The following is a 12764-nucleotide window of genomic DNA, read 5'->3' on the forward strand; positions in this document are numbered from 1 at the left end:
CTTAATAATAAAGAGAAATAACTCAAAAATTTGAAATGTTGGGAAATTACGTTTTAAGTTTTGCAAGTTTGACTCGTTGCACTAAATATGAAAAAAAGGTAAAAAATTGTCATATTTCTCAAAATAAAAGAAATTAATCTAAAAGTAGAGATATCGACCTTCAATTTGGTATAGCAATTACCATTTTACAATATTGGAAACCCCGAAAAAAACTGAAAAGAAAAAAAAGCCTGCGACTTATTTCAGTTTATTACAAAAACAAAGTAATCAAACACATATAAGCTATGGCACTTAACTAAATAGTTCTCTTTTATTTTAAAAGAAAAATTAAATCATTGGTAGCTATGAGTGTTATTTCTCTTTTGATCTATAAGTATACGACTACTGAAATTTATATCAAAATATTTTCTTTTTTTATTTATGCTACTTTTAAAAACATAAATTTAATCTGAAATAAATTCTGTATTCACAGAATTATTTAGTAAAATGTTATAAAAAAAAACAGTGAAAAACAAAACTACGACTTGGCTTGGATACTATTTAATCAACATAAACTTTCAGTCTTGAAGTTTTGCACCTATAGACTAACAAACTAGTAACAAAAAATATGAAAATAACATAAGTAGGAACTTCTAGCATAAACTAAAACAGCCTTGTTTAATACACATTGAGTAAGGTAGAGATCATCACGTTAATCTTAATACTTAAATATAATAATCATCATCATGTTCAATAAATCAAATAAAATGAGCCTTAGTGAAATTAGGACTACACAAATAACGTACTAAGGTACTTTTTATTTAACCTATACTTTGGAATAATTGAGATCTAGAGCTTAAAACAAAATCGACTTCTAAAACAAACAAAAAAATAAAAAACTCTAATAATCAAAAACTTAAAAAAAAATCCCTTTTATATCGTAGTACTTAATAATATAAAATCACTATGAAAAATTAGTATAGGTTTTAACTTAATCAGACAAAGTAGTATTGTTGAAGTTTTGATAATAATATGGAGGAATAAGACCTTTATTGAGAAGTTCCCGTAAGTCTTTCTTCTTATTATCACTTAACTCTTGCTTTTCAGTATATGCTTTTTCAAGAGAGATTAAATTAATGGGTGGCATCTTCTTTCGTTTGTTCCTTATATCGATTTCCTGACAGGTCTTTTGTTCGTAAGATGTTTTGTAGTAAGTTGTAAATGGATTCTCCTTAGAAACTTTTATCTGTTTTATGTCATTCCAGTTTACTGATACTCTTCCTGTATTGACATTAAAATTGTGTCAATATACTGCCTTGAAGAACATAATGCGGCTCAATCCGAGGAATGGAATCTATATGCTTCCTTATATTACTATAATTCCTTATTCAATTGCCTGTGGTTCCCATGCTTTCCTCGAAGGTCTCCTTGCACTATTCCAGTACTATCTTTTTTATGTTGGATTGTATGTATCATGCGGTCAGTCACATCTAGAGTACTTTTGAAAAATAATTTGCAGACTCTAATCCTGACATTCTTTGAGGTTAAGTAGTAGGCCTTGTTTGGAGCTCTTGGCTTTTCTGCATTTGTGTTTATTCATTTTATGCATTTCTGCATACTTGGGCATCAGGTCAACCATAGACTAATTGATAAAAGCTCTTTGCTCACCTAAATCACCTAATTTCCAGAAATTACGAAATATCTTATATCTTTCCTCAGTGCTAATATTTTGAAAACATTTTAAGTGGCATTTCTCTTCACATGGTATTTTAAGACAACGGCTTGGCATCGTCTTTTTAGTTTTAGAAAGGGATACATATTTTTCTCCAAGATTTCTCAATTGTTTTGCCTTATTTTGTTTCCATTTTTGTAGACACTGGGTTCGTTTACGACCTTTTTGCTCAATCTCAACTTCAGGCTCGGAATCTGAAGAACTAGAGGTTGCCGGGACTAATTTAAACCTCCTTCTACAGCTTTCAGTAAGTTGATCTTCGGAAACAAATGTTGGATCTGCGACATCGTCATCTACATCACTCTCATCAGTGTATATTGGAGATATTGTCCCCAAATTGTTATTAAGGCAGCATCTACGCTTATGTAAGGCAGAATTAATTGCAAGTTGTAGCTGCAAAGAAATGAAAGGGCAAATAAATAAAAAAACTTAGAGAAATATAATAAAAGATAAATAAGTCGAAAATAAACTGAAAATTACTTTGTCTCTGCTGTATTTTAACTGATCTGTCATCGGCGTATTCTCAATAATGTCGTCTTGGCTCGATTCTACAGAAGAAACATTCGCAATCTGGTTAGGTCTAAGTACTTAGAAATAAACAGAACTTCCTTCTGTTCGTCCAGATTTGTTGGATGACGTTAAACTGTCTGAATTTGAAGAGGATCCAAACAAATTTGAAGAAGAAATCAAACTGGTAGATGAACGACGCGCAGTATTTGCGACTGTCTTCTCGTCTTCTATGCACGACTGATTATCATAATCAGGTACAAGGTTCAAAGGAAAACATTTTTGACTTTTTGTTATAGAAAGAGGCTGGTCATATTTGGTACTAATATTGCTCTTAATTTCAACCGAAATTGGTTTTTGTAAAAAATAAATAATCATTAAAACGGATCTCCTTTGTTTTCATACAAACTTGTGAAACTAATTAAAATAATAATTGAAAATGTAACATAGTACTCACTTCTAAATAACTTAATATCATATCAAAGTTTTCGTTCGAATGATTAATATTTTCTTTGTTTAACGAGGTATTATCTTGATCTTGTGAATTCTGAAACAACCGTTGATTAGGTTTCCGCTTACCTATGTTTGCAAACAGTAATAAGGAAGGACACAGTAAGTGCCTTACCAATAAATCTGAATCAATGTCCAACACTTGACACTAATTCTTCCTCATTTTCGATTGCTGGGATATTTAGTAGACCTAAAATCTTTCGGCCTCTTGAAAACATTTTCGCATAGTCGCAGAGCCTAGATAATCAGAAAAAGCAATAACTTACAATAACATCAATTAAATTTACTTTGCTATTAATAATAAACTGAGATAAAAACAAAAATTTAACCCAACTCTTACCACATTTTGATAATAAACTGAAATAGGTTTTAATGTTACAAAAAATACGATAGAATTTTAAAAATAAACTGAAATAACTCAAGTTACTTCTTAAACCACTGAAACAATTTAAAACTAAACTGAAATAAGTACAGATTATGCATTTGACAATACCACAATTTTAAATATTAAATAGAATTAAATTGAAATATTGCATTTTATTATTAAAAAAATATGAATAATATACTCACGTTTTAATTGTAAACAGCAATATTCTACTTTACGCCACAAAAACGTACGTCTACTTTTTACTAAGATTGATTCATCACTAAATGCATCGCTTTTTGACAGACAACATTGCCAACCCGTTTGGAATGAAAGAGGCGATCGATCTTTTATCTCCGTCTTATTCATGAAAATTGAAAGGCTGTCGAACTCTACCTATTCTTTTTGCATTATTATTATGTTTTATTACAAAAACTAGATTTTCCCAATTTTTGAGTTATTTCTATTTATTATTAAGCGTGCGATATATCAAATATTGATGTCAAACACTTTATTTGACAGTACTACATCTGGCCATTGAACTAGATATAAATAAATATTAATTTAGTTTCCTTTGTATTCACCAAATTTTTTTTTTCTATTATTTATTAACTAGTTTTTACTCGCGACGTCGTCCGCCTGACCGAGATAGGTTCGCTGATCGAGATAAAAAGTGGACAATGACCGTCTTCGTCTCATATAGCACGTATATATGTTTTTGTATTTGTTGCTTCTCTGTTTCACATTGTTTCACTAAAAATGTAAAACAACAGCATATGCAAGAGGGCACTAACTCTTGAAACACAGTTTTTTTCATACCTACCTCGGGAGTTAGGGACTTCCAACTATATTGTAAAAAAGAATTTCGTAGTGACTTCTTCAACAGTTAAGAGGCTAAGTAACAAATGAACAAAGAAACAAAATCACTTTCGTATAATATTTGATGGATTAGCCTTTTAACCCTAGAAGCCCTAGAATCTATCTCGGAGGTACACAAAGCCTAATCATACGCTTCGGAGGCGTACATTATAAATTTCAACCTGTGAGCCAAAATATACGTATTTATGTCCCAAGTTTTAAAGGTGTGAATGTAAATGTGAAAAAGACTCCATTTTCCGAGCTTAGCCTCTCACTTGGGCCATTGTGCGTATAAATCGTGGCTAGTGCAGCCAACCTAGCTCCGCCCAGAAGCGCAGAAGCTTCCTGGGTTCTTCACAGGCCTCACGGAGCGACCTCACCGTTCCGAGGATTTAAAAAAAAGGTACATGTAAGGGTGGAATGTTTTCCGTAATAAAACGCAGTTTTATCGAAGTTGATAGAAATCAGTGAAATCCTAATCCTGATCTTCGATAGGACAACCCATTAAAAATGTGGTAAAGATTCCCTTTACACCACGTATATTGCAACAATTCAGAATTAATTGTTTCGTGATATAATTGCGTACGTGAGTACGGGCGAGCAATCAGAGCAATCGTTTGTTAAACCCCCAATAATTGATTGTCGGCCATTACGCCATACGCAACACAGTGCGTACACACGCTAATACGAAAAACCTGGTAAGTGCAAGTCATCAAAGCAATTAGTGTTCCGTAATAAAAACAAATAAACAGGAAGCGTTTGTTTGAGGAAATTAGATATATGGAATTACTAGTATTGTCTCGTGGCTTTGGCCACGTAAATCAGTAAGTACACAAAGTATTTAATGTGCTAAATTAGGATACAACCTAACTGTATAGGAAATTTAATTCGAATCCTTTTAGAAGTTTTTGTGTGAAAGAGTAATAAACATTGTATATATTCTTTATTGCATTAAAATATGCAATAACAATAAGTTAATAACAATGTTAGCAAAGGCGAACTTATCTCTAAAAGAGATTTCTTCCAGTCAACCTAACGCAGTGACATAGGAAGTAGTGAGTGGGCAGTAGGAGTGCTAAAAAGAAATTAAAATAAATATTTACATAAATTACAAATCATTATATTTACTCATCTATCGTTAAAAACTTTCATGAAATAACTAATAAATTAACAAGATGTACATTAAAAACATGAAAGGCAATAACATTTGCGTTGGATGTTTCTGAAAGAATATTATTTGAAATATGTAACAATCTTATTTTTTTTAGAAATGTCTGAAAATCAATGTGAATTCGTTAAAAATATGATATATATATATATATATATAATTATAAATATGAAAAATTTTATTGTTTTTTTTGTAAAATGGATAAACTCAAAAACTACTTAATATAAGTTAATATAAGCTATATATTTTTTTCGAAATTTTATCTATATTGTATCGTAAAATCTTTATTGTACAAAATTCATACTGAATATATTAAAAGATTTAATATACAATGATGGACTGATCCTACAAAGGGATCTCTTTCAGTGAACCTTTAAGAAGCTGAAAGAAAATTGTAGAATGTACGTACTTATGTAGAAGAACCTAAAATAATAAATAAATAAATATAATGAATAAATAATAAAAATGATGGTAATTGACGAGAAAACTTGAAAGTTACCGTATTTACAATCATAATTATGCAAAAAAAAAAAATTAAAATGGACGAATTTATTTTAGTTATTAACAAAGATACAAAGATTTCTTTTTATTAATATAAGATTTTTCTATCTTTAGCTTTTAAAAGTAGAAAATATAAAAGAAATCATGCATCATTATAACTGTCCATTGCTGAATATTGAGGACAGAAGGGGAAAAATGTTAGGACACTTGATACGACACGACGAACTTATGAACATTATAATAGAAGGTAAGATAGAAGGAAGAAGGGGGAGAGGGAGACCGAGACATAGTTACATCAGGCAGATCAAGGATGGAGTTGGTGTCGTGTCGTATCAAGAGGTGAAGAGACTCGCTGAAAATCGTAGTGAGTGGCAAGAGCTCCACCGACAAGAGCGCAGCTCTTAAATGGATAGATAAATAGATTGCTGAATATAGGTATCATGAACAAACTGCGACAAGGAATATTCCTCAAACCATTTGCATCCAACTCCCTGAAATGTTGAGGTCATTGAAAAAGCATTTATTTTTTTTATCATTTTTACATTAGATTTCAATACATATTAAAATATATTTTACTAGAGGGAGACTTTGTACAAAAGTCGTCTATTTAGGTACCTCTGTCTCATTTGTGTTTCTGTCATGAAGCAGTTGTTTACATGGCTGTATTTTAGTTTGAAGTGCAAGATATGGCAATGAAATTACAGTGTACCGTGGTAAAACATCTTAGCCCTCAGGAATGGCATCGAATAATCCTTCATTCGATATCCTCGTGGTATACTCTGTTATGTCCATGGTACTGTTCACATGAAAAGGCCATCACCTTGTTCACCATCTAAGTTGCATAAAATAAAAAAATAAATATACATAGACAGAAGCAGAATTAAAAAAAAATTAAAAAGTTGTAGACAAGTCTATTTTAATAAAGATTATTTCTATTCTATGCTATTCTATATGTGGAAATATATATATTTTTTTTTTATGAGTGAAAATGGTATGGTAACCCCGCCTGCGCTAACGGGATACGCTGGCGGAGCACCAGTGAAGGGTGATAGATGAGAATGAAAACAGGCTAGTTAGCCCATCATGATAAATTCATCAGGAATTAACCATGATAGTTTCCAGGGGGAACCGCGAGGAGGTCGACCTGGTTGGGTATATTGCTAGCAATGGGATTCTCTGTCTCCATTACTAACAATCCCTTTCCCCCATGTGGAAATATTACTTACACTTTTATTTAGCACTCGGGTATAAAATGGACTTAATTTTGTAAAAAGGACTCATAAAAGTTTAAAAAATAAGGTAAAATGGCTCCAAAATGGTGTAGAAAATTTTTGGCGCCAATGTTCCTTCTGCTAAACTACGTTCAAATATTTAATTCTAAAAACGGTAATGAGTATTCTGCGTGTTAAGAGGTTTTTGCACGTGTATGTAGGCCTCTAATTTTGATATAGCATTTTGTTGGCCCTTCCGCTCAATATCCAACGAAGGTCAACATATAAAATTCCGTTTTGAAATCGTACTGTATTTCAGCGAGATCCACATTTATGTATTTTTTTTTTTGCAACAATTTTTCTCTTAAAATAAGTAAAATGTTTCATTACAAGACAAATCTTGTTAGTCAATCATGTACGGGCTTTTAATGACCATGCAAATTTTAGACGTAGTACATTTAAGTTAATATGGTAAACTTATAGAAAATAAGTTATAATATTTATTTTATACATGCAATAATGTTTCAATTACTAAAAAAATGGTCAGTCGTATTCATGATCCGTACCCGACCCAAAGGTCCCCATGACACTTGCGGCATTTCCGCTTTGGATTGCCAGAGATATCCTTTGAGCCAGACACGAACCGGAACGGCGATCATGGCCCCCTTATATATATGTTACTAGAGATTTAAAAGCGTAACTGTAGAGTTACCTGTGGACTCTTCTCAACAGATAAACAATTTTTGAATTCCGAAATCCTGCAGTAAATTATAAAATGACGATTTAAAAGTGCTTGTAAACAAGTTTATTTACAAGATAATTTGAATTTGAGCAAATGTTCTTTTAAAGCAGATTCTTTTGTTTTCCAGAATGGCGTATTGTCATCATTACCTTACATTGCGATGACTCTACTGAGTTTCCCCTGCGGTTCTGTAGCTGACCTGCTTATAAGGAGGAAATGGATGACTCTTGTCAATACAAGGAGACTCTTCAACACAATAGGTGAGCTTTAGACAAAATATCTATATGTATCTATATCTATTTTCCATCAGGTGGGTCGTCAACTTGTTTGTCATTCTAAGTTGCATGATAAAAAAAGTAAGGATTTAATATTGTTTCTAATTGTTCAGGCTTTTGGGGCCCAGCGTTAGCGCTCGTCGGTCTATCGTTCGCTCCGCGCGACAACGTGGTGATTCCAGTGGTAATGCTTATAATATCTGTTGGCATCAACGCTGGACACTTCACTGGATATTTGGTGAGTTGTATATCATCATCATCATCTATATTATCATAATTATCACCATCATCACGTTGTCATAAAAAATGTATAATTTTAACCCGCGTTCTAATAATATTAATTTTTATTCTATACTAAAATTAACTTACGAACTTCTTGATTTTATAATTATAAGGTTATTTATTTAATTTCAAAACGATTCAAGAAATGCAGCGTAATCTATAAATATTCCACTTACTTAGGGCTTAAGTAATTGCCATCATAGTCATCTTCGTCATCGTTGTCGTCGTTGTCATCACTGTCATCACTATCATCACTGTCAACACTATCATTCATTATTATCACTGTCATCAGTAATCATCACTGTCATTACTATAATAACTGTCATCGCTGTCATCGCTGTCATCACTGTCGTCACTATCGTCACTGTCATCACTATCATTCACTATTAACACTGTCATCACTATCATTCATTATTATCACTGTCATCACTAATCATCACTGTCATCACTATAATAACTGTCATCGCTGTTAGCACTGTCGTCACTGTCGTCATTGTCATCACTATTATAACTGTCATCACTATCATTCATCATTATCACTGTCATCACTAATCATTACTGTCATTACTATAATAACTGTCATCGCTGTCATCGCTATCATCACTGTCGTCACTGTCATCACTATTATCACTGTCATCACTATCATTCACTATTAACACTGTCATCACTATCATTAATTATTATCACTGTCATCACTAATCATCACTGTCATCACTATAATAACTGTCATCGCTGTCAGCACTGTCGTCACTGTCGTCACTGTCATCACTATTATCACTGTCATCACTATCATCACTGTCATCACTATAGTCACTGTCATCGCTGTCATCGCTGTCAGTACTGTCGTCAGTATCATCACTGTCGTCACTGTCATCACTATTTCACTGTCATCACTATCATCACTATAATCACTGTCATCACTATAATCACTGTCATCGCTGTCATCACTATCAGTACTGTCGTCAGTGTCGTCACTGTCGTCACTGTCATCACTATTATCACTGTCATCACTATCATCACTATAATCACTATCATCACTATAATCACTGTCATCACTGTCATCGCTATCAGTACTGTCGTCAGTGTCGTCACTGTCGTCACTGTCATCACTATCATCACTATCATCACTGTCATCACTATAATCACTGTCGTCACTATAATCACTGTCATCACTATAATCACTGTCATCACTATCATCACTGTCATCACTGTCATCACTATAATCACTATCATCGCTGTCATCGCTGTCAGCACTGTCGTCACTGTCGTCACTGTCATCACTATTATCACTATAATCACTATCATCACTTGTCACAAATTTTACATCAATTCTGAATTGTAGCAATTTTTCTGTGCAGCTATCTATGCCATCGGACTACGATTCCCTCTGAACATATCTTTGGAAAAGTTATAGCTTAGGGTACAGCAAATTTTTCTATATATTTTTTTTAGCGCTCAATTCAAATAGGTTATCTCATCCGTTAAAATAATAAATGGCTTATCTCTTGCAGTTGGCACACACAGATTTGGCGCCAAACTTCAGTGCAAATTTAATGTCAATAACAAACTTCCTGGCCAACATAATATCTATCATCGCGCCCCTTGTTTGCGGAGTCATTGTTAATGATGAGGTAAGTTATTCATTTTTTTTTAATATTCATTTCATCATCATCATCATCATATCAGTCGTTAACTGTCCACTGTTGAATATAAGCCTCCCCCTTGGGAGGTTTTGCCAGTGGTTGGCACATTTGGCAGACAGGTTAGCTATTACAGTTAGGCTTTGGAGATGTTTCAAGAAGGACACTGCTGCCCATCCCTCGACCATCAAGTTCCCTTAGTCGCCTCTTAATATACCCACGTGTAATGAAGAAACTTTTTAATGGTTGATAATGGAATGGTAACTGCGCTAACGGTATACGCTGGCTGGGCACCAGTGACGGATGATAGATGAGAATGGAAAGGCAGGTCAATTAGCCCATCGTGATAAATACACCTGGAATTCAGCACAGTGATTTCCAAGGGGGACAACGTGGAGGTCGACCTGACAGAGTGTATTGCTAGTAATGGGACTGGTAGTCCGCATTACTTACAGCCCCTTGCCCCCCTACCCCCCAAGGTAAGAAAGGGGTGGCCTCTAAGTTGGGACCACATGGCAATGGCAGTGTTAATTTTATTAATGTCAAACTGATGTCTTAAGTAACTGTTAGGATACAACAATAAACTTAAAGGGTACAGAAGTGTAACACCTTAGTCCTCAGAATGGTATCATGGGCACATAGCATACCAAAGAATACTGTATGCAACCATGTACATAACAGATTATGTCCATGGCATGCCACAGTCTTAATCAAAATTCGCATGGGCATAGCCGTGGAAAACAGCTAGTACCTATTCAATAACTTTCAAACGACATATGCTAATGGTGCATGTTTTTTTTAATAGACCGATCCAACGGAATGGCGGAAAGCCTTCTTCGTCGCTGTCGGTGTTTACTTCTTCTCCAATTTGTTCTTCATTCGATACATCACGTCGGACAAACAGCCCTGGAATGAACCGAAACCAAATCGTTCGTTCGTTTGTTGGTAATTATATACCAATTTAACTTTATTTTTTATTTTTTACTTATTTTTACTACAGGGAGACTTTGAACAAAAGTCGTTTGCTTGGATACCTTTATCCCATTCGTGTTTCTACCGTGAAGCAGTTGTGTTTACATGGCTGTGTTTCGGTTTGAAGAGTGGGCAATACATTATATTATATTATATTATATTGGCATTGAATTTACAGGGTACAGAGGAATAACATTTGAGTCCTCAGGAATGGCAGCGCATGGGGGGTATCATGGGCGAAACAGTATACACTGCTTATGTCTATAGGCGACGGTTACCACTTTCCATCAGGAGAGCCGTCAGCTTGTTTGCCAGTTTAAATTACATAAAAAAATACACTGATTGTCATTTAATCTATTTACTTCTTTTACTCCATTTTATAATATTTATTAGAAAAAAAACAAAGTATTTCAAAATAGAATTGAATTATATAAAAAAAAATAACTTTATAATAATAGATGTATTTATTGAAAGGTCCTTTTACGTACAGTACTGTAATATGAGACTATAACTGTAATATTATTATTATTAAAATAAATGAAGAAAAAAACACACATTAAAAAACAACATTAAAATCGGTTTTAGAAATCAGCGTTGAACGAATTTCGAACGAATATACCTTTTGATTTTCATTTTTTTTTACACTAATATTGAGTTTTTATATAATTGGTTAACGATGGATCCAATTTTTAATTTAATAATATCTCTCCTTTTAAGGTCCTCATTAAAGAGCATCTTCCATTATATAATTCTTATTTTTATTTCGTACAAAATCTTTCTGTCAACATCACAGAACTTTGCTCTTAATGCTTTTTGTGAAATGTTACGAAATATCATATTTACGGAATAAACAATTTTGATAACAAACAAACACGGCAAAGAGGGCAAAATTTCAAATCATTGAAAATGAAATTTGGGTCGTTGTAAAATTTGAAAGCTTATTAGAAAGCATCAATGGAAGTATCTAAGAGCTTAATTACCCATGATTAGGTAGCCATTTTGAATTTGATACTTTTTTTTTCAGAACCTGTGAGAAGAAGCATTGGTAGCGGAATTCAAATCCAATGAATATTGTGACGTAAATAAATTTAATTATTTTTAAATAACAATAAATATTTTTTATAAATTAAAATACATATTTATATAAAACTGAAGCTTTTATTTTTATCCTAACCTAGTGTTATTGGGAGGAAAGGGATTGCTAGTAATGGAGACTGAGAATCATATTGCTAGCAATATACCCAACCAGGTCGACCTCCTCGCGGTTCTCCCTGGAAACTATCATGGTTAATTCCTGATGAATTCGTCATGGTGGGCTAACTGGCCTGTTTTAATTCTCATCTATCACCCTTCACTGGTGCTCCGCCAGCGTATCCCGTTAGCGCAGGCGGGGTTACCATGCCATTTTCACCTATCAAAAAAAAAACCTAGTGTAATTTTAGAAGAATACCGTCGCGGTATTGTAAATTATTATGATTTTGAAAATACATTTAAAATACGTAATTCTGTATAGTTCTAATTTCCTAGTACGTGAAGGGAAATTAACTGAATAGGTAAGTAGCACACAAGTAACAACAGACAGTCACTTTCCATCAGGTGAGCCGCATGCTCGTTTGCCCCCTGTGTTGTAAAAGAAAAAAATGGAAATATACACGCCTTATGTATGAAACATATTTTGTAATGTGGTCAACAAAGATATATATGTATATATATTCTTTATTGCACTAAAACATACAGTAACAACAATAAGTTAATAACAATGTTAGCAAAGGCGAACTTATCTCTAAAAGAAATTTCTTCCAGTCAACCTAACACAGTGGCATAGGAAGTAACTTAACCGATTTAAATGCAATTTTCCAATAAAGTGTTACGGTTTACTCTACTTAACATTTAGTGTTTGTTTTATTTTAATCGGTTCTTAAAAATAAAAAACAAGTTATATCAATTTGAAGAATCACAAATAAAATAACTTATGTACAGTTAAATTGGCTTAAACTTCTTTTATGTTATGTATTGATTTTCG

The 12764-nt window shown here is 33.2% G+C and overlaps 2 protein-coding genes across 7 annotated transcripts in view; one reads left to right on the forward strand and one right to left on the reverse strand.

The window, feature by feature from the left end:
- LOC113515840 (putative inorganic phosphate cotransporter) overlaps positions 1-11890 on the forward strand; it is a 36302-nt gene extending 24412 nt beyond the window's left edge. For both annotated transcript variants that reach the window (XM_052891824.1, XM_031910326.2), the window contains exons 7-11: positions 7700-7832; positions 7961-8085; positions 9641-9760; positions 10575-10714; positions 11766-11890. In XM_052891824.1, coding sequence (XP_052747784.1) covers positions 7700-7832; positions 7961-8085; positions 9641-9760; positions 10575-10714; position 11766 — 519 coding nt within the window. In that variant the 3' untranslated portion in view covers positions 11767-11890. The remainder of the gene's footprint in view (positions 1-7699; positions 7833-7960; positions 8086-9640; positions 9761-10574; positions 10715-11765) is intronic.
- Positions 525-3572, reverse strand: LOC116413613 (uncharacterized). Of its 5 annotated transcripts, XR_008252489.1 has the most exons (5): positions 3299-3571; positions 2844-2965; positions 2676-2765; positions 2192-2259; positions 525-2104 (listed from the first exon to the last, which is right to left on the reverse strand). XR_008252489.1 is itself a non-coding variant. In XM_052891837.1 (2 exons), the coding sequence occupies exons 1-2, from the start codon at positions 2694-2696 to the stop codon at positions 1622-1624; spliced, it is 504 nt and encodes a 167-aa protein (XP_052747797.1). In that variant the 5' UTR covers positions 2697-2860; the 3' UTR covers positions 525-1621. The 5 variants fall into 5 exon arrangements, 2 of the variants coding, with proteins under 2 accessions (XP_052747797.1, XP_052747791.1); XR_008252490.1 differs by lacking the exon at positions 2192-2259 and having other exon boundaries at positions 3299-3572; XR_008252488.1 differs by having other exon boundaries at positions 2676-2965.
- Positions 11891-12764: the final 874 nt, after the last annotated feature.

Source organism: Galleria mellonella, unplaced genomic scaffold, assembly GCF_026898425.1.
Source record: "Galleria mellonella isolate WM207_F2 unplaced genomic scaffold, CSIRO_AGI_GalMel_v1 utg1073, whole genome shotgun sequence".
Taxonomy (NCBI): Eukaryota; Metazoa; Arthropoda; class Insecta; order Lepidoptera; family Pyralidae; genus Galleria; species Galleria mellonella.

Bases quoted from the DNA above. Each gene is read 5' to 3' on its own strand.
- LOC116413613 (XM_052891831.1), bottom strand. From the start codon at position 2,224: ATGACAGATCAGTTAAAATACAGCAGAGACAAA. The intron at 2,105-2,191 runs GTAATTTTCAGT...ATTTCTTTGCAG, and splicing joins TAAAATACAGCAGAGACAAA to CTACAACTTGCAATTAATTC.